The following is a 22,408-nucleotide window of genomic DNA, read 5'->3' as shown; positions in this document are numbered from 1 at the left end:
TTTTTTCCCGCAAGGTACAGCAGCCAACAATATCAAGAGTAATCAACCTAACAACCGACTAAACGTCTTGCCAGAAAAACAAACAACTCGGGTTTAAGTTAAATAATTAAATAAATAAATGTAAACAATGATTAAGTTATTAAAACATATTCAGGTAACGAAAAGCTAATATAAACGTCTGTGGGCGTGTTTAGTAAGTGTTAGTAATCGGTAAGACCGTACAAACAACATTGCACATGAGTGGTACGAAGAGACCATGTGGTGCAATGTGACTTTTTGTGACTCAGTCTAACTTGACCATGTGGTAGGAAGTGACTCGGGACGAGGTGAACTTTATGGCATGTGGTTACAAGTAACTTAGTACAAAATGGTTTAGGTAGAATTGACTGTAAATCGGTTTACCCTTCCCATTGAGTCTGCGGCGAACCGACACAAGGTAAGGGAGAAATCCAGGGATTCGAATTCAATTTGATTTGAATGCTCCAACCACTACACCACAAGTGATATTTTATATTCAATTTTAAAATGTTTCACTGTTTTCGTCTTTCATACATTAGTTTCCGGTGGTGCCACTACACGAACCGTGGTGCGTGTTCCATTCCTTGTGAGGCTTATATTAGTTGTTGTCGTTATCTGAAATGTTACTTTGATGCAATGCACTTTGGCTAACAAGTTCAGGCATTCTCTTCTGAAATTTTCATTCATAAGAAAAAACACAACACTGTTCATGACGCAGTTACTCATAGCTATCACCTCCACAACATAGAACCCAGTCATGTTGTAATCGTTTTCAAACCATTCATCTTCGTGAAAGTGAACACTGATGTTGTATGCGTAATAAGGGCCCCAAGATAAGCCAAACGACGTTACCACAATCATCAACATGCGAATGGTTTTCTTCCTACTTTCTATCACACTGTCTCGCTGACGATGCGTGGCATTACCCGGTGTACCCCGGAACCACACCTTGCGTACAATCTTGGAGTATGCAACAATCATGGCGACCATAGGTATCACGTATTCGAAAATACTCAGAAACAGCATATATGAGCGCGATGCCGTACGATTTGACCAATACTCTGCGCAATATATAATTTCGTTGCCGTCCTTGTCGAATCCTCTGGATGTTATCGTATTCATTGGAGTTGGTATAGAGACAATGAAAGAGACAACCCACGTCAGCGCAGCAATTATTAACACTTTTCTCTTTGTTAGCCGTGGTTTCATTGGGTTGTGAATCACGTAGTATCTGAAATTAAACAATTACATATGTTATCAACATGTTCAAGCAGGTACTAAACATGTGTTCTTTTATAAATTCGGTTATTATGTTTTGACGAATTCCTGTTGATCGAGGTACAGTGATACAATGGCGGAGGCATGAGACAAAACGCCGTTCAGCTTGATTTCAATTTTGTATTTAATTGTTTGTTATTTCGCAATCACTAAATTGCTAAACTTAAACAGCAATGTGTACTCTGGACAACATGTTGTAAACAGAGAACGAGTGTAACGATGTGTTAAAATGACTTTGTACATATACATTTGTTCTCATATAACGCTCTGGTATTTATGAGATATACAGGTAAATTTCATTTTTATAACACGATAAATGCATTATATGGTTGGCATTACGATATGTGGTTTGATCACTACCGTTATTGGGTTCAAAAACAAAGCAATTCGACTAGTGAGCAATAGAGCAGTGACATACGTTTTATATACGATATTCTGTATTACTGAAGGAATGATTCAGTGAAAATAAAATTCAGTGAATATACCCTTTTCCTATATTTTACATTCAACTCGTCAAAAATCAGTGAAAATAAATTCCATACAAAAAACCCAAAATGTCATTTCAGCGAAAATGGATTCCAGCTAAAATACTGTATTTTACAGTATACCTTTAAGGTATTCTTCTTCTGATAAAAGGTGTAATTGTGGTTATATTCCTTTACCTTTTTACACCATATTATCACATATAATATACACAATGGCAATACGCTCATACAATAGTATATTTTCTCTAATCTGGTTATCAATATAACCCCCTGCAGTTCGGACTTCCGATCCGAATTTGTCATCGTTTCATTGCTGAGTAGTACATCTGAGTAGTACGACCGATATCTAGGATTATGTCGTCTGTGGGAGCTACAAACAAGTTTTGCAGCTCCGATAAATGACTGCCAATGTCGAGCTAAAATAATTCTCATGGCTGGAATATAATTGTTAATACAATTAGTACATGCGTGCATGTCACTACAATGTACTACGGAGTTTTCAGTATTTACTCATAACATTGAGTGTGTGTACTTACGTGCAAATACTCGTGTATTTTTACTAGAATGTTCCAAGACATTATTGTATATGTAAATTGCGTATAATTAGACCTTGAAAGACGCGTGAGCGAGTTTTTAAGGAAATTCCAACTTAATCATGTAATATGTAAGTGTTAGTTTTCAAAAGTAATATTTTTATGTTGAATATCGTATTATATGTATAAATAAAGTAATGCATTTCGCACAAGAAAAACATAAAATATATTGTTACATTATTAACAAGAAGTGATATAATGCATTTCACGTGGAAGAACTAGAGGTTATAACACTCATACACGTGTGGTATTGTCGTAGGTTCGCGGAATACTTTGTAGTTGACAGGGGATGTACACGCCATGGTAATTCAATGACTGGTGAACGGTCTTTTTAATGTACAATATATATGATCAAGTTGTTATTACAATAATGATTTGTTGGGTTGAACGCAGTTCATACTATCAATTACACAATAAATCATAGTTCTATCAGCTTATTACATTCGCGCATATCTTTCAATATTAGCTTTAGTAATATAAGCTTCTGCGCCCGCGCAGTTTCTACTGTTGCGCAAAGTCACGAGCATTTTGATTCATATTGTTCTGATTATCGTTGAAATGGACGCAGGACATTGGATATTACTTTAACCGAGTTGTGACTTATATAAATAGTTTTAATCTAGCGATAAGCAACGATCTTGTTGACGGTATGATCTGATGATTGTTCGGAAGCTTTCCCGGTAGGTTACCTCAAACAAATCAATAAACTAACCAAGGTATCGTACATAACCTGGTGATTATTATACAACAATATATCCAACTCAACACGTGTGTTCAAGTCTGTCCGTAGTCTTCACACTGCATAGTTCTTAGCGCTGAATTTGGCACAGTATATGTAAGACGTCATATAACGATATTCAGTACATCTTTTTATTCCATCAAGGTATTTGTATGACTTCTTGTATATTGTAAATGTATGTAGGTTGGATTGAATTATTCATTTAACCAGCAACATGTTTTATTTCATTTTATTTGGCTTTGAGAGGCTCTAGTAGGCTATTTTTGTTTCTAAGCACGCATTATATACAGACATTGCGACTGCTAAAATGTCATTTCCTCACCTATAGCTTGTATACACCTACCAACATCACATACAATCGAAATAACAGACACATATACGGGCATATTAGCATAAATCACGAAACTCAAACTCGGAAAATGCGCCTCGTCAGTTTAAGCAGACGCGATACGAATCACGCCACAACGTACTGACCCAAAAAGGACAATCTTGATATATCGTGTAGTGAATGCGCACTTACAATGACAAGTTGAACACGGGCAATTTGAATCTCCGACGTCATAAAAAAAACGTATACAATATAATTGTACACACAACTACAGCCTAGTATATTCTTGGTCAGAGCGAGCTAGCTAGTTACGACTTACCTCGGGGACAAACACGTCCGCCATACAAGTGAACCATTATAACTGCTCGAATAGAGAATGTTCTGAATGTTGTCATTTTAAACTCTACAAAAAGATCTTACAGTGCTGCCTTTTATCAGTTTATAATTTTATTAATATTGACCGCTGCTGCCGACAACTGGTTGGTAAACAATGCTTTTTTTTCGGGTTGTCATTGTTGACAACTGATTGTTAAGAAGATCGTTATTTAACGTAACTGCATTCTAACTCCACCCCATCACTCGTTCTCCAAAAAAACAGTTGATGAATTTGCTGTCACTTGTATCTATCAAATCCACCAATAGCATTAGGCATTTGGTGCATCAAGCTCAAAGCAGACTGAATGATAATATGATCGATATCCATCCATGTCGAGTTACCTAAGATATTAAAATATGCATATTCGCATAGAATGTGTGACAATCCAATACTATTTTTAACATTTATTTTTCTTTTAGAAATATTTGAGACTGTGATAATGTTAACCTCTGACTCGTCATATCTTATACAGTTGTATACTACAAGTTTGTTATGCGTTACACGAGTTTTACATTTATTCCTTTTTTTACGCGACGCTATTTCTTCATGACGAATAACTTCTTACATGCCGCTCTTACGATCTAGTCACTGTGGGCGATATTCGCTATGCGCCATTTCAAACTAATTTATTGGTCAGTGAGAGTGGCTTTGTGGGTAGCATCTGCCTGCAGCCGCGAGGCGCTTGCCATGATCTTGAGATCGAAGCCCATGTTCCATGTTGTAATATATGTGTGCTCGTTCGCATGGAAAGTAAGTTGAAATGATAGCGCCTGCAACTAGAAGCGAACGGCTCGAATAACCTTGCTGAATGAAGATTATGATAACATTGAGTAAAATGTGGATCAGTCTCGAATAAAATATCTTCACATGTGTACTGTGGTGTGGATGAACCTGGGCGATCATTTCAATGTATGTATTGATGTGTATACATATTAGTTTGATTACCAATTCTTAGAACGCCATGCATCTAAATACAACCACAATATCATCACACACTGTGGTCTAGATTTAAGATAGCCTACTTGTTGTAATAACAACAATAGTTCAGGCCGGAAATAAGAATATTTCCTTATACGACGAGTCGGTTCTGATAATTATTGTGGAAAACGAACTTTTTTAATATGAGAATGAATCCAATGAGAGTAAATACATATTTTCAAATCTTAAAGGCAGTCGATGTGCATGAAATAATATAGTTACACAATGTATGATCGAAAGGACAATGTTTTAAGTTCATGGAGTTAACGAACTTGTCACTAACGTCAATAGCAGAAGCTGTCTGAAGTGGAGACAAATTAAACGCTTCCGGGTATGTCCATGTATGCCACGCATCTTGGCAGTCCAATACAAATTCACACTTGTCAAGCTACATAACGTCAACACACGTTAAATCGAATTGCTTGTTCGTCCGTTGGTGAGTCTAGATGCAATTGGCGTATTCGTGTTTTTTTTTTATATATAGTGGCCTGTTGTACGCAACCATCGTTATAACTCACATACAACAATAAAGCGGGTACGAAACGCAACACAATCTAGTGATTTCCATGTAATGGTATTTCGGCAAACTGCTTTATGAAAAAAAGCTCTGTACCACCACAATATCGATTAACTACCTGAGATGAAACTACGAGATTCGAATTATTAGATTACATTCTTTGTTTGTAAACAAATATATGAATATAAACCGGTTCAGTCTATACGTATACCTAGCCATATTGAAGTTTAAACTACAATGTTCTCACCTACCTGCACTAACACAGCATCACATGAACATACATCCATCCGTCTACATTACCTGTCTTACACATACTCAATGCTGCTCAATGCAAACAGCTGCTGTCGTATTAACTTAGCCCAGAGCCATTTTACACCTAAAATTACCATATTCGATTTAATGCTACATAGCATCAAGTTCAGTGAATGCGTCACGTTTGTGCCACAAATAACAAAAATAGATATTTCGTATAGCCGGTTGTGCAATTATTTTTATTTTGGTCGATACCAAGTAACAAAATTTGTAATACAGAATCATAAAAACATTAACGGAATATTCAAGCTACTGCTACTACGATTTCATTAAATTATAACATCAATGAAGCACACGAATCTTGTATTGCAAATGCTGCAGGTCATTGTATGAATTTGGAAAAAAAATGATGACTTTTCAGTTTTCTACTTTCGAGAATTTTTTTTTATGCCGACATGATTAATGAAGCCATTCAACATATGTCCCAAGGATTCAGACAATACCACTGTATGAAACTCAACTCGATACATCACTATAGGCTATAATAAAAAATGTTTGTTTTTTTTCAACGTAAGGTTTAGTTTACATTAATGACCTAAAATATTGTCACGACACCGCCCTAATTCTGAATAGAACTCACTAGGCAGATTGTCCTTGTAACGAATATTAGATAAGGGTTTAGCCATATAGCTTGTAGTAATACAATGTAGTTTCATTCTACCATATTAGGAAATACGAATTCCAAGTATGGAATGATTACGCGCGTTTAAGCGTTCTCTAATAATAAAAACAAACATGGCTGCCACCATGGGTTTGACCGGACTCCATACAAAGAAGTTTGCTGATTCTTTTCTAAACTTTTTGGATTTCGGCATTCCCGTGATGTATCTTTAGAAGGAAAAGATGTATAATAATAAGGTTATTACGAAGATACCTCAAAGTATGCACTCAGACAGTACGCTGTTGCATCGACCTCCGCTGCGCGTCGGTCGACACTGCCGCTGTACTGTCTTCGTGCATAGTTTGAGGTATCGACGTAATAACCTTATATGATAATAATAATTAACGACAAATCTGGCTATGGTAAATAGGATTATATTCTTAAAACTTGTATATTGATTAAAACATTATACATAATGTTTTTTAATACATTGTATTGAAATGCTTAATATTGGATTTTCAAAGCGCTGTAGCACTTATAGCATAGTAATGTGACATCTCAGAATTAAATACTTTTATAGGCACGAGGTTGTATCTAACATATATGTTATATAAAAGCATATACAACCTGAAAAATACATGTTGAATTATTATTACAACTGTGTCACAATTTGTACTCATTACACAAATGAAATGTAACTGATCCTATGTGAGTGTTTATCTATCAATATCTAAATTGTAGCTAGGTAATCCGCTGAAATGGAGGTAAATCGTTTCAATGAGATACCATGTAACTTCATGATTTGATTTAAAACTTGGTTATAACCATAAAATATTCATTTCAATTAGTACTCTTTGTGACTAATACTACCCTCGAGTCGCGGCGTGTTTACAAAACATCACTGGAATAAAGTTAATACATACGGTTCAGCGCAATGGATTAAGTCGTCCATGTGCATGGCATGGATAACAAGATTTAAAATACATATATCTCCAAGGCGAAGATTTCAGAGTTTGACCCATAAAAGGAGAAAAAGAAATGTGCCAAATGAGGGATATATTGAAGTGTGCTTTACGGGGGTTCATTGTTTGAGTACCTGAGAAATACGTCATTTTGGGTACTTACTTTATTCTGTACGTTCACTGGATTTGGGTAGTTAGTCAAATTGTCGTATTTATCCGCGAGGTTCACTGATTAATAATAGGTCAGATTATTATACGAGCGCATTGTTTAGGCAATGGTACATTCACAATCGCAGTCTGTAAAACGGAAACAAATCATTTATTCCAACTTATCAGCGTTTCCTGAGCCATTTTCAGAGTTTCTAACGGAGTTTTTCATGAATTGCCGCATTATAACAAATCATGCAATTAAACCTTGACATTTATATTTAACATTCCAGTTTGTTCATTGAAATCGATATCTTCGATTCCGAACGTTACGCATGTAACCGATCAAAATAAATGAACGAATACACGATTGTGAATAAAAAATAAACTAACCAGTCGAGTCAGACGCCCAATATCTTTTAACTAACTTCAATATTTAGGATATTAAAAACTTGAAGAAACTAAACTACATGAACTACTTCAATGTACTGTATATCGTTTATATCACCATGCATTTGTTTGCATTTTATTCAGGATCACTAAACCATTCTCTCTGCCTATAGGATTTTTGTTTAATGACACATAAAGAGTGCAGTTTATCTGCCGTTAACGATAACAGAAAATCAAGCCTTGCATGTCTTATGCATAATTAAAACAAGACTAACGCTTTACAAAAATCAATGATCAGCGCTGCGTAGCGCTCTTTCTGTTGAGTAGTGAAGACTATTTTCAATACGACCATTGTTGTCGAGGTATTTTTTGAATAAAATTATAATGAGAGGATCTACTTAAGAGTTGTCAGCTATAAAAATTGTCTCCTAACACTTAACGCCACATAATAAACTGAGCGTACAGTTATCTGATTAAGTCTCGTTCACGTAGTTTAGGTACTCGACGCCGCACTAGGGATTGTATAGCTAATGACGCTACGCACTGATGGAATGTAACTGAGCAATGACCCAGAATGTGTGCCGAACACAACAAACACATTATTTAGCAACAAGAAATCACCGCGAAAAAAAATCTACTGAAAACATGCCGCCATGCAAGTTGTATAATTTCCAGGGTTTCGTAATTTGATGATTTTCGGCGTTTGATTCAATATATTATGGTGGTGATGCAGGCATGCTACAACAATTATGGTAATTAGTTTGTGAATTTGTGATAATACATATCGCTGGTAAAACAGAATATATAGTACATCCAATATAGAATAACCACGACCGCGCCCGGACCTTGTCCACAAACACACTAAAAACAGCTTACTTCGCCATATTATTTGTTATAACCTTCTATTAATGCGCATTTGATTTTGAGTTTAGAGCAGAATAATTCAATATAGTGTCTGATTATGTTATATTTTTCTCTGATGTTGTAAAAAAGAAGCATTATGTCGAGGATATTCGTAGAGTGACTGTCTAATATCTTCCGAGCATTTGGCAAAAAAATTATGAACATCACTATACGAGTTAAATTTTTTTTGTATACACGATCATTATGTTGATATCCTATTTATCACATGTACGAGTTTCCAGCCGCGTCGCCAGCAACATCTAATGTTAGAATCCCCGCCTCCAACTAACAATTGTTAGCGATATAACATGCAACAATTATTTGAAGATTCATTATTTATATAAACTCAAGATATTAATATACTATTGATTTCTCTTCGAGACTTTAAAGTTAAAGATGAAAGCAGTATTTTTTTAAATACTGGAAGGTTCTGCTGTTACTTCTATGTCGAATGCCTGCATGATTCAGTATTTTTATGGATATAAAATGGCCGTCATAATTGCTTAGCTGGAACGGTAATATGCCCCTTATCTACAAAGTGGAATCAGCTGAACAATAGTTTATGTAAATATCGTAACTATTAACATAAATTATATTAATGGTCAGCACTGTATAATTATCAAATAATGAATATTTTGCATAAAATACATGACAAAGACAAATGAATTGATGAACCATTCGGGTAATTGATACAAATTAATCAGAAAATACATACAGTGTAATTTGTAAATTTCAAAAAAATAAATTATATTGATGATCATGTTAATCTATCAAGGAATAGCTCACCACCCATCTCTGCAACACATATCCCGTATTGACTGCCATCTTATTTTAACAGGTGATAGCCACAGCATAATTGTTAGCTTTGTATTTGCACGTCATCTCTTCGATGCGAATCAACATGTATGTAGGAGCAAGCTCTCTGCCATCATGTATTAGTATTTTCAACAGTACTTTGGAAATTTAATTACACAACCAATTAATTTAATGGATTTAATGGTAATGTTTAAATACTTCCGAACTTCTAAATGTACACATACTCAACACTTTAGTGAATCAAGCTTTGGTTTTGATGTATGTTTTTCAACATTGTTCACCTTTGATTTCTGTCTTGCCTCTGACTTACTTGTTGTTAGGTATGTCCATAAAAGCTTTTTGTGACCTGTGTTGTTATAACAGGTCAGAATGCATGGAGATCAACATGTAATGACACTTGATAACCTTCGAAACTAATAACATTCTAAATATCAAAATAACATACAAGATTATAGCAGGCTTGTGCATCAATTACCTTATGGGTTTCCATTAATATATGGTTTCTAAGATGTGGCTCGAAATAGCGATGTATCAGATGATACATATGTCCTATGACCTATCTTGGTAATTCTACCGTCAGTAATAACAACCTCGTTGTTATGTGTTTATAACCTTGCCAAAGATCTTATTATTGATTAATCTATGCAGAATATACGAAAATCAACTGTTTTTACTAAAAATCTGTTGTAATGACCTTGTGTGGAGGAAGAAGTGTGTGCAGACTCAAGAGATTTACCGTTCTTGTCTCTGCAGTTCAACCAGCAATCTGGTATATTATGTGTGCTTAAGTTTGTATATTGATCAAAGATAGGATATACATCACAAACATATAGTTTTCTATCAATGTAGCATCTGAAGTAATCTGTCATCTCTAGAAGTTCTACTTGATGAACTACCAAAAGAATAGCTGACACATCAAATACACTGAATCCGTGATGTATTTCTGACTCAGATTGTGTTTCAAACTGTGCCTTGGCTTTACCAATTCTCAGGCCTTCGGCATTTGTGAAGGTCTGCCTGGAAATGGGTGAGCAGGATGTTCAACGCTATTTTATTTCAAATATTATGACGTGTAAACATTAATATAAAATATGGCTGTCACGCCAATGTTGCGGGATGGGTAACATAGCACATGAACAAAATATAGTGGGAAATTGATCTAATTTGCAGTATATTAATCGGATATCGTCCACTGAGGTTACACACATAATCAGAAGTTTATCATTACTAAAGCAGGAGTATCCATATAGTGATAGGTCATGGAGGAGTAATGACGCAATACCGGGATGCCTGATGATACTGGTGTACTCATCCATCCAATAAAACGGAACAACAAATTCAAGTAACACAAGAATTTAATCGCTGATTCACAGAAGAGCAGTAACTGACATAGGTTGAGAAGAGAAAATCTGCCAAAATAAAATGTTGTTCGTGTATGCCTTTTAAGCTTTTGACACAGTTGCACTTTATTTTAGTTTTGGCAAAGTTAACGTTCTGCTATTGGCGAACAAAGTTGGCTAATATAGTACGTCAACACAAAACCATAATTCGCTAGCATGAGAACTAAAACATTTTTTGAGAATATGCTCCTTTGCAAGCTCGTTTACAGAAACATGTATTTAAAAATATGGTACACCAACACTAGATTCACTGCTTCATTATTCACTGTGTGATGAAATTATAATCTCCTTGTTGACAAGAATGATACCTGATTGTGCTGCTCTGGCTCAATCTACCTGTTCATGTGAGAGTATATCGTTATATCTAAATATCATGTATCAATTCTGTGTATGTTGCACAGGGAGATGATGACAGAAGCAAATATTGTTCAGATCACTCAATATCTGATAATTATACGATGTTGACTATTATTAAATATAGATATCATAATATAGATATCATTTCTTACGAAGAACATTCAGATTATGGAATATGGTAATCGCAGGCTTGATATTATTCAACATAAATAGACGTTTCAGACAATATACTTTCATTACTTAGTGAACTACTTCACGACATATACCTTAAGGTTTATATCTTTCGATGTTTAATTGGGCGTGTTATGAATTGAAATACAAAAAAGGGACATAATTAGGTTTAATTGTAGCATTAAATCATTTCGTGACATAAGAGAAACTAATTCACTATATAACTATAACTGGAGTTGATGAATTCAATAAAATAAAATAAAATAAAATAAAATAAAATAAAATAAAATAAAATAAAATAAAATAAAATAAAATAAAATAAAATAAAATAAAATAAAATAAAATAAAATAAAATAAAATAAAATAAAATAAAATAAAATAAAATAGAATATTTGCTGTTGTATTTAGCAAAGAAGCTCAGCACTGAACACGAAGGAAAATTAATTGACTTGAAGTAGGATTCAGATCGTGTTATAAACCAAATTTTTTTTTTAATTTTCATATGCGGTACTATTAAGCTTATGAGTGAGAAGACCTAAACACAGAAGTTTTAATACTTTAGTATAATATAAATAAAGCCGAGGTTATTTATTTTCCCAACACTTTTGCAAGACCGTGCTTGTTTTAGAAACTCTACATAAATTAAAGTACGTTTGCAAAAAAACAAAACAAAAAAAAACTATGCAGTATGTTTTCGAGTTTATTCGAGATGATAAAACAATTATTATCTCTCATATGTGTATATGATGATTTGTCACACTGGCGGGATAGTCATTCATTTTAGCTGCAGTGAATAATTGTCACATCAGAGAGACAATAGTCATGACAACATCTTGCTGGTAGTTGGTGTTTTATATTCACCTCCGTTTGGGTGAATATTAGTAAAAGGGTATACTATGGATACCCCAGTAATATTCATGCGTTTCTTGTGCAGAAAAGTCTCGCATAGGATATATCAGTAAAAATCGCGACTAACACGATAAACGAAAATGAGATATTTAGGTTATGTATGGGTCATATTTTCACAAAAAAAGTGGTTAACATTGACATGCTGCTGACAAAACATTAGACTGGAATATTACCTTTACTATAGAAATTACTATTTGAATTTTGACGTTGGAAATAGTAAATGAGAAATGTACAAGTGTATTAAGTATTACCATTCTACCGGTGTCCCTGCATGACGCATCACTAGTGTGAAAACAAGCGGGAATATTCAATTGCAGACGACATGGGCATGTCACGTCAAAAGTGGTCCAATGCGGAGATCGAAACACGAGGTGACAGATGGTAATAAACACTATTTCACAAAATATTAATATGCTCTCGTCCAATGAATACCTTGAAAGACGTTACTAAATTTAATGGATTTCAATTTTTAATACAATTGAAAACCATTTTCTGAAAAATGCATATCACATATCTGTGACATTTATGTTCATTTACACAAACTTCTGCAGCGGAAAGACTCACAACAACCACCATTTTAACATTGAAAACACCATGAGTATGCTAATGAACATACAATACCATAGCATCAGAAACTGTAACCATGACGACATTTCCAAATAATTCAGGCCAACCTTTGTACAGCAATCATAGAGATCGTGCATCAGCGTTCCTAAGAATGCGTGCTTAAACTAATTATTAGAGCTCCAGTGGAAGAGATCAACACAAACATCCGACGAAAACGATTAAATAAACCGATCATACAACTCATTCATTTAATCAAAACGCCTGTTGACATTATATTATCATTCTGCCGATTGGTTGATCCGACATTGAAAACGGGCATTTAGGAGCGATTTCTTGTCTAATATCTTAGATACGTTATTGATTTTTCACTGTATCTTTATATGGTGTTATTAGGCATTAAGTTAAATCAGTTAAATCATAATAAATACATACATATGTAACTTATGAATAAATGTCGATTGTGGCACAGAATCATTCAACGTAACGTTGCATAATACGAGACATTGATTGTGGACACGCCTTCCACTATTGGTACGCATAAGATGTTCATTGCTACTGTCATGAATTTGTTTTTGCGTATCTGTTGACCGACTTAATTAACTGATTATTAGCGAATTGCTGTGTTATGTCTGTCATCGTGTAGGCCTATTTGAAGTTTTGGACGGAACTTGGCTCAGTGATTTGGAACTAATTACAAGATACCGTCGCTATTCTGACAGTTGGTATTCCATAGATATTAATGTAGTGAACGATTAATCAAAAGATATGACGTATTCAGTACTTAGTGTGATTGGCTTTATGATTGAAGGTTACGCCCTAGAGTCTTTTTACTGCATTGTAATTGGTCAGAGTTTTGAAAATGAATAAAGAGAGTTTGAGTTGGTCTTGGCGAATACTCCACGACAGACGCAGTCGAGTGCAGTCCTGGGCAGTCGTGAGTCCGAGAGAGTCCAGGGGCGAGCCTTGACGCAGTCCAGTCTTGGGCGAGTCTTGGGTCAGCCTTGCGAGAGTCTTGGGGATTTTTTCCCCAGGGCGCTGTGTCTTATAGAGTGCTCGATTGACCGACTAAGACGAGAGCTGAAACGTATTTCGTTGTGTGTGCCTTATTTGACTGTAAAGTTAAAGTGACTTTCCCGATCCCGTACCTCAAGGGGACGAGATAGAGAGACGAGACGAGTTTCCCCCCTGAAAGTGTGGAGAACCCGAGAGAAAGAGATTTTCCCCCTGATACGTTTTGGATGAACCCGGGCAGGTGTTTAACACACATTGACATCCTGTGAAGAAAAGTGAAATGACGAAGATGTGTCTTTCTTGCGAACCGAACTAACTGCTCCATGGCAGAGACGAAACCGCGCTTGACGACTAACACCGTTAACAGTATGGCACCGATGTACAACGCTGAAGAGATGAAGACCTCTGAACCCCTTATGAAGGATGAGTACCGGATAGGACTGTATAATTAAGAATTGAGCGACATTAAAGACAAGAAGATGAAAGAACGACCCGGACTAACGCGACGACAAGAGAAGAGACGCTTATAGACTTTGACTTTAGCTATCTTTGTATTGCTTAGAGAACCGCTCGTTGGACACTGTAACTGACACTGTGTAACTCAAGGACGTTGAACTCTTTTCCACAACCCTAACCCTATTGCTCAGTAATGTAATGTATTGCTTGCTTTTCCTATCGTTTTTACCGTTTTTTTTGTGATATCGAATTGTATGTTATGTAAGCGCCCAGATCTTTGTTTTGAGATGATATTTAGTGACGTTCGAGGTCCTTTATAACGATTTAAGCGCGTTTCAGTGGACAAGTATTTGCAACACAGTGTTTTGAGTCTTATGAAGTTTATAGTGTTTTAATGAGTTTATGAGTACGGATTATGAGGGGGAGAGTGATGCCCCAATGAGTTTTTTCAGAGTTTTGAGATTTGTCGATGTACAGAGATATCGACGTTTTAAGAGTTGTTTTTGTTTATGTGTTGTTTCCGGAATACTTCTGACGCTTTTTTGAGTTGAGAGCGCCTTTGTAACGTTTTTTAATGTCTTTTTGGGATGGGAGTTTGGTGCGCTTATATATGTATTGTTTGATAACGCAAGCTTTTGTACATGATTGACAGGATTATATGTAACTTAGTAGTGTTTATCGTTTTAGTCTTTTCCCCGTCTTTATTGCCAGAGAAGTAATGTGTTATGATAGCTTTGTCTTAGCATTCTGTTTCCACGCCGTATGACTTTTGTTTAGATTAACGACTTGTAAGTTCAGTTGAAGTTTATAAGCGTATATGACAGGAGTTTGATTAATAGCTTTTTTTTATTCATTGTTTATTAGTTGCCGCTTTGCAATGCTTTAACCGAGAGACGCATCCCTGGTAATCACGTGATCATGCTGTCGACTGCAGCGATTGGCTGATCGCTTGGTTACACCGCCACGCCTTAGTTTTTTTTGACCTTTTGATATAGAGTTTGTAACCTTAGTAATGGAGACAGTGCAGCGAAGGGTTACCCTCGGCGGACCGTTTTGAGAAAAGTGAGTCGTTTGGTAGCCTTTCCCTTGTTTTTGATTTATAACCGTTGATATTTGTGACTTTATAACCATTGTATTTAGACTTTATAATCATTGTACTTAATTAGTGTGTTTTACTCTTTTTGATTTATTCCTTTTATTAGTATTGTATTTAACCCGTATGACGATGAGTGGCTGACGGTATCTTTGATTTGTGAACGTGTTATGCCAAGAGGCATATCTCAGTTTGGGTGAAGGGATGTGTCATGAATTTGTTTTTGCGTATCTGTTGACCGACTTAATTAACTGATTATTAGCGAATTGCTGTGTTATGTCTGTCATCGTGTAGGCCTATTTGAAGTTTTGGACGGAACTTGGCTCAGTGATTTGGAACTAATTACAAGATACCGTCGCTATTCTGACAGTTGGTATTCCATAGATATTAATGTAGTGAACGATTAATCAAAAGATATGACGTATTCAGTACTTAGTGTGATTGGCTTTATGATTGAAGGTTACGCCCTAGAGTCTTTTTACTGCATTGTAATTGGTCAGAGTTTTGAAAATGAATAAAGAGAGTTTGAGTTGGTCTTGGCGAATACTCCACGACAGACGCAGTCGAGTGCAGTCCTGGGCAGTCGTGAGTCCGAGAGAGTCCAGGGGCGAGCCTTGACGCAGTCCAGTCTTGGGCGAGTCTTGGGTCAGCCTTGCGAGAGTCTTGGGGATTTTTTCCCCAGGGCGCTGTGTCTTATAGAGTGCTCGATTGACCGACTAAGACGAGAGCTGAAACGTATTTCGTTGTGTGTGCCTTATTTGACTGTAAAGTTAAAGTGACTTTCCCGATCCCGTACCTCAAGGGGACGAGATAGAGAGACGAGACGAGTTTCCCCCCTGAAAGTGTGGAGAACCCGAGAGAAAGAGATTTTCCCCCTGATACTACACTGGGTATTACAATGTAATTTAGCTCAGTCAGTCATCAGCACTAATTGTAATGCGGCACTGCACAAAATCGAGTATCACGAATTAGATTGACCGCGGTGCAGTTTAAACAATTTCCAAGGGGTGTATATTAATTAGGTGTGAATACTGCATGTCACCGTGTGCATTGAAGAAAGTTGTGGGCGGTATTTTTTTTTGTCAGACAACCAGACTAGAAAATAATAGGACTAGATTAAGGATATTAAAAAATAAAGCTATCATTATGCGTATTTTAATATTTAAAAAACGAATGATACAATATATATTTTTGTTCATTATCATTACATTAATTAGCAGATAGTTTTGTCACTTATTTCAATCATTTCCGACTATACACCATTTGAGCAGATGTATGATTTTGACGATGATTCATTTTCAGCTGTACAACCTTTTATCATCCTTAGAGAAGGTGCAGTCTAAGATTCACGGAGAGACAATGACGTCACATGCTACTCGCTCGAGACGGAAATTCAATTGTAAACACGATTCACATCTTTCTCTATTATCCGCGATAGCGTTATACCCACAACGGCATCGTAAGCGTATGTTTGTCCAGCAAGACTGACGCGTCAAAATAATGCCTGTGGCAAAATAGGACCCATGATATAGATATCATCTTGCTGTAAATTTTCTTGTGTTTTCCCAGATACGAATCGGTCGTAGTCAACCAAAGTCTAATCGATACATTCCGCAAATTAATGAATAGTTTTAACATCCAAGAGAAATTATCGTATCTTTTTTGTGCAAATCACTGAAAGTATGTCATTTGATAAAATTATTTCATTTCTAAAACATTTGTTTTTCCCATTGCATATCTGTGGTGGCGTCGAGACAAGTAGATCTACGTGACGCAAAAAACATCACTACCTTATTTGTTACATTTCCAAAGCATGCACATCATCAATCCAGGTGACCTTTGCTTGTTTGGTTAATTATATTTCGGTTCGGTTTTGAAATGCACATGCTCATGACAAATATAAATGATTACAGCCTGCAGCACTAGTTATAATACTACTGATAACATTGTGGGACGGTGTATTCGATGGCATTATACTGATATCAAAGAGTACGTGAATCATATGAAATATCTGCATTTATGTCATTATAGTGAAACCCCCCGAGCATTGTAATTGCCTAACGCATACGACCTGATAAGAAACAAATTGAACTGTCAATGGAATAATATTTCTACAATATTAGTCGCGTACTGTACATCAAAAGGAAATTCAATTTGCGTCAAATGTGTTATGGTAATATCAATCAACCTGCAGAAACCTATTCAGCCCCGTGACCAACCTAACAACTGATAACTAACTTTAAACAAAATCAAACTATCGGTCGATCGATATTCACAAAATATATTTCATATGTACAAACACCCATACTAGGACTGTAATACTGCCGGCGCCAGCCAGGTACTTGGATTTAATCAACAAACTTCGAAGTGGCGTCAACTTCTCCGCGCAAAATCAACAACATTGCCAAGTTGTACAAGAAGCGTGGACGCAAGAGCACCACCGGGGTAGGAAATAGACATTGGCTCACATTGCACTGTGATTGTTCACCAGGTTACTGTGTAATCTGTAATAATTTAACGGCAGGAACAATAAAACCCAAAGATAAAAAGAATGAGCAATTATCGCGACAGTTGGGTTGGCATCTTGTAACTTTATTTGTTCGTCATTAACAACACCCGACAGTGTTTTAAAACATTTACGGCACCTCTCATAGAAAATAATTTCACATAATATCATAAAATGAAAAAAATGTAAATATTAATCTGACAACGGCGCGTTGACGGAACGGCACTTTCGTGTGTCACCGTTTAGTGTCTATTGCTGTGAGATCTGTGCAAATATATGTTTACCTGCACTTAAATTCGTTTACTTTCTTCTATTTTGTTTACTTTCTAAGTATTTGCATTTTCTTATCTTTTTGAGCATATTGACACATTTTAAGGTGAAGCCATGTTTCTCCCTGCATGAGAGTCACCAGAAATGAAATAGAAAGTAGAATGTATGAAGGTGTAGCTGGGAAAAAAAGGAATCACTTCAGACTTCATTTTCGGTTCGGTATATATAACTGGCACAACCTAAAAGCCTGTCAAAGTGGTAACATGAAATCTTCCAGTTCAGTCATAAAATACGGCGTTCCACAGAGTATATAAAGCACCATGAACAGTACAGCATCGCTGGACATGACCTTGATGTATATAATAAACGCCAACGAGATTCATATGTGTTGTTTGAAAAAACACGCAGAAGGTTTCCGGCCTGTATTCATGTCATTCGCGGATTGATGAAATTGAATTATGTTGATTTGAAACAACGGCATAGGACAATAACTGTTAATTATTCATCACATTTGAAATCTACCGTAATGAAACTGGGTAACTCTAAGATTGGAGGACTAGATATCATCTTTTCTAGCAATATCTCTGGAAATATATTTTTTTAATATTAATGGATTCTTTGGTGTACCAAAATATGTAGGCATGGTTGTTTCTAGTTGCTATGAATTGGCACGATCCGATAACTACTTGACATAAGCACCACATTTCTCAAACTATATTTTTTCACGAATTTCCTTTACGTAGCAACCCGCCAGTACAGTCACGTAATACGGACTTCCTCGGGGAGCTTTTGTGTTGCCATGGATCACTACTATCTCCACGCTTTTTGCGTTTTATTGATAAATTATTAATCCCAGCACTTGCAATATTAATAATCATAATATTAATAGTAATAATAATTAATATAGATGCTATAATTCTGTGCTGTAAAACTATGCTGGCAAATATTTAGTAATGTCCTGCATTGCCGTATTTAGTATAGTAACTGATTTAATTAATTTACTCGGGAGTATATGCTTCAGAATGAAAACAGAATGTTAGCTCTTTGCTTCCAATGCATCGCCGCTGATCGGGGTTGTAATGAAAAGACTACCTGTCTCATTGCTGATTCCGGCAACAAGAAAATGAAGAACGTTTTTTTTTTTCAGTCGATGCGTACACGCTTCGTTAGGTTAAGAACATAACAGTGTTGTACGTACAAAAAACATTAGTAATACATGACTGGCACCGATAGTATTTGTATTACAAAACTTTGAGATTATAATTAACACGATTTCCAGTCCCCAAAACAATCACATCACCGGTAAATACAATCTAGCTGAACAAGTGTTTCATATGGAGCAACGGACCGTGTAAGTGCCAATAGTGGCTGCAAGAACGTGTTTAACCAAAAAATTCATTTATAATCTCATTGTGCAATTTTGGTTAGACGGAAGATAATCCATCTGATTTCACTTGCAATAATATGGGGCCAACATATTAACATATTGTATATTTGTGATTTGTAATAATATTATTGAAAATCTTATCAGTTGATCAAATGAAAATAAATTCAATTGTTATCTCCACATTAAATCCAGAGATCAATTAACTGTTCAGCAGTTTATTGGGTAAACTGAATGTACTATTGACCTCAAGGTTTCCAGGCGACTGTATACATGCTTATATTCGCACATCTGTGGATACATCGTATTTTGTTGCTAATTTATTGAGACAGTGTAAACGATACATGATTATGACAATGCTACTAGTTCGGGTAAAGGAGACGTAAATCAACATTTCATGGTTACTAGTTTTTTTTTTTTTACTCACCAACACACAAGCGTAATTCCTTTTGCTATATCAATTAACTGTCAGTGAACGAGACCGGTCAATTGACTATTATATAGTTTTACATTACATTTTTACACGTCTCAAAGATTGTATCTCGTGGATAAGGTTTCAAGTTTACTGCTTTACAGTTGGGTGAATAACGAGCACTTTTTGCAGTGACTATTTACCACAGACTGCAGGGTAGGTTTTAACGGCTGGAAGACCATACATTGCAAGGTATAGCGCTTCAATTACTCATAAACAGGAAGTCGAATTGTCAAAATGTATCGGTATCATGTTTTATAGAGTTCACCCATTAAGTAGAGGTTTGTCTAATTTCCCCCGCGTGTACGTTTCATCTGGATGTGTTGTCTCATTTTTCATTAAGGGTTAAAGTTATCCCCTTTCATATTTATGGGAGCGGGCGCTATCAAAACTGAATCTCCCAACTGACACGTTGAGATGTCGTGATCAAGTTTGTTCATGTTAATTCATATCATAGCCAAAAATATGTCAATGTAGTGTTGTAATGATTAATGATACAAACTAACATGACTATTCCGACACACGTGGCCATTCTGAAGAAACCAGTCATGTGGGAAAATTGTATTTCCCCCGGTAGAGAAATATTAGGTTACATATATTGAATTCGTAAACACGGGCCGAATATAGATTGTAACATTCTCTGCGAAATGTACAAAAAATAATAATTATAAACCATAAATTAAGTGAAATGAACAGTAATTAACTAACCTTTCCAAAGCTATGACCAAGAGCGTATTGACAGAGACATTCAGTGAGACTATCTTAACCGTGCCCACTAGTGAGCACATGACATCACCGAAAATCCATTTCTGGTACAAGTAGTAGTACAAGCTAAACGGTGCGCCTAGGATAGCTACCATAGCGTCGGATACCGCAAGACTGGCGATGAATAAGTTTGTCACGCTGCGTAGACGCTTCTGTCGTAGTATCGTCAAACATAGCAAACTGTTGCCAAAACCACATACTACGATTATGATCACGAGCGTAACAACAAGAAGTATTTTAACTGCGACGTGTATATCCGGCAGGTAGTTGATGTATCCGTAGTACGGTTCTTCTTTGTCAGTTGCCAAACCATCAAAGTATTCCCATATCTTTGGATCACTCCAGTTAATCGATCCATTTGAAAAATCCAACAAATCACCTAGGAAGTCAGAGGGTATCATCGTCACTGCTGCTTGTTTCGGGTACCTTACATGTATGGCAGATGCTCAACGCCGCGTTCGCTCACTAGTGTTTGTCCGACATCTGCTCACCCACCACCAGCAATAGCAAAAGGAAGTGAAGAGAACGGGAATCACACTTCCGTTTCTGTGTTGTCTCTCACCACCAGGAAAGCATCGTCACCAAGCGGTTAGTTTTCTGTGCTATAAAATACAAGCGCGGCCTAAACATCCTTGTTCGTCGTAAAATTATGCGATCTGGTGGGTACTCTTAATATTCGATTAAGTACTTATTTTCAATAGAAGCTTACTTTCCGCCGATAACAACAAATCCATGTAGCTTGTGGTAACAAAATACGATACGCTTTCAACTCTCTCTAAGGACCCGCAGGTATATTGAATAGTATCCGTGGAAAATATCGTGTTACTTCGCGTTTTCTCAAAACGACACACCAGCTATGTATAAGCGCGCCCTCTCTGTATGTGTCTTCAACGCGAGGTTCCGTTTCTAATACTTCAATCGCTTAACATCCATTTGTTTCACTACTGTGGGTAAACCTGTGTGACAACATGTCACATGCTCACAGGGCCACACCTCGCATGAAAAATATGTACGTTACTTATTTCAATCAATCTGCCGACATCTCACAGTACTGTAGTCTGAATGCCACTCACTTCATTTCAATAATTTGAATTCAAAAGTGATTACACTCTCATTCAACATCATTAATTACGTGTATTCCTTTATGAATGAGTAATTATTTGCTATTGTTTTATTGACAGCACCAATGAGAAAATGGTTAGCTTCGCATTTGATAAATAGGTTTCCCGCTTAGTCCTAAAGCATCGTTTGGTTGATACAAACCCTAGGTTAAAAAAATAAATAAGACAAAAATATTATTCGAATCCCCAGATTTTAGGGGGTTCGTACGAACCCAATGTATTTGCTAGATAATGTACTCGTGCAATCGTTCATATATTTAATTTCATTCGGCCCGAGGCCCTCGTTTCGTTCAAATTTCAATGTGCTTGTTTCTTGCCAGAGGTTCATTCCCAAACCGCGTCTCAACATTTTGCTGAAATAACAAAAGAGATAATTCAAATTTATCATTTCCAATTGTCGCCTTCGTTGACAATCACGGTGTCACTTTATCGTCTGTGATTAAAAATAATTAATAATTTGTTTTTAAAATCGTCAATATTGAC

General features: G+C 36.1%; 1 protein-coding gene across 1 annotated transcript; it reads right to left on the bottom strand.

Annotated features, from left to right (window-relative positions):
* Positions 1-546: 546 nt before the first annotated feature.
* On the bottom strand, positions 547-21,205 carry LOC100378082 (prokineticin receptor 2-like). The gene is made up of 2 exons (XM_002737897.2): positions 20,748-21,205; positions 547-1,249 (listed from the first exon to the last, which is right to left on the bottom strand). Exons 1-2 carry the CDS (start codon positions 21,203-21,205, stop codon positions 547-549), a joined length of 1,161 nt encoding a protein of 386 aa, XP_002737943.2.
* Between the last annotated feature and the right edge of the window lie 1,203 nt (positions 21,206-22,408).

This window comes from Saccoglossus kowalevskii, chromosome 4, assembly GCF_978046115.1.
Source record: "Saccoglossus kowalevskii chromosome 4, keSacKowa6.1, whole genome shotgun sequence".
NCBI classification, from domain to species: Eukaryota; Metazoa; Hemichordata; class Enteropneusta; family Harrimaniidae; genus Saccoglossus; species Saccoglossus kowalevskii.
Note: the sequence above shows the minus strand (reverse complement) of the source record. Positions and strands in the feature narration are given on the sequence as shown.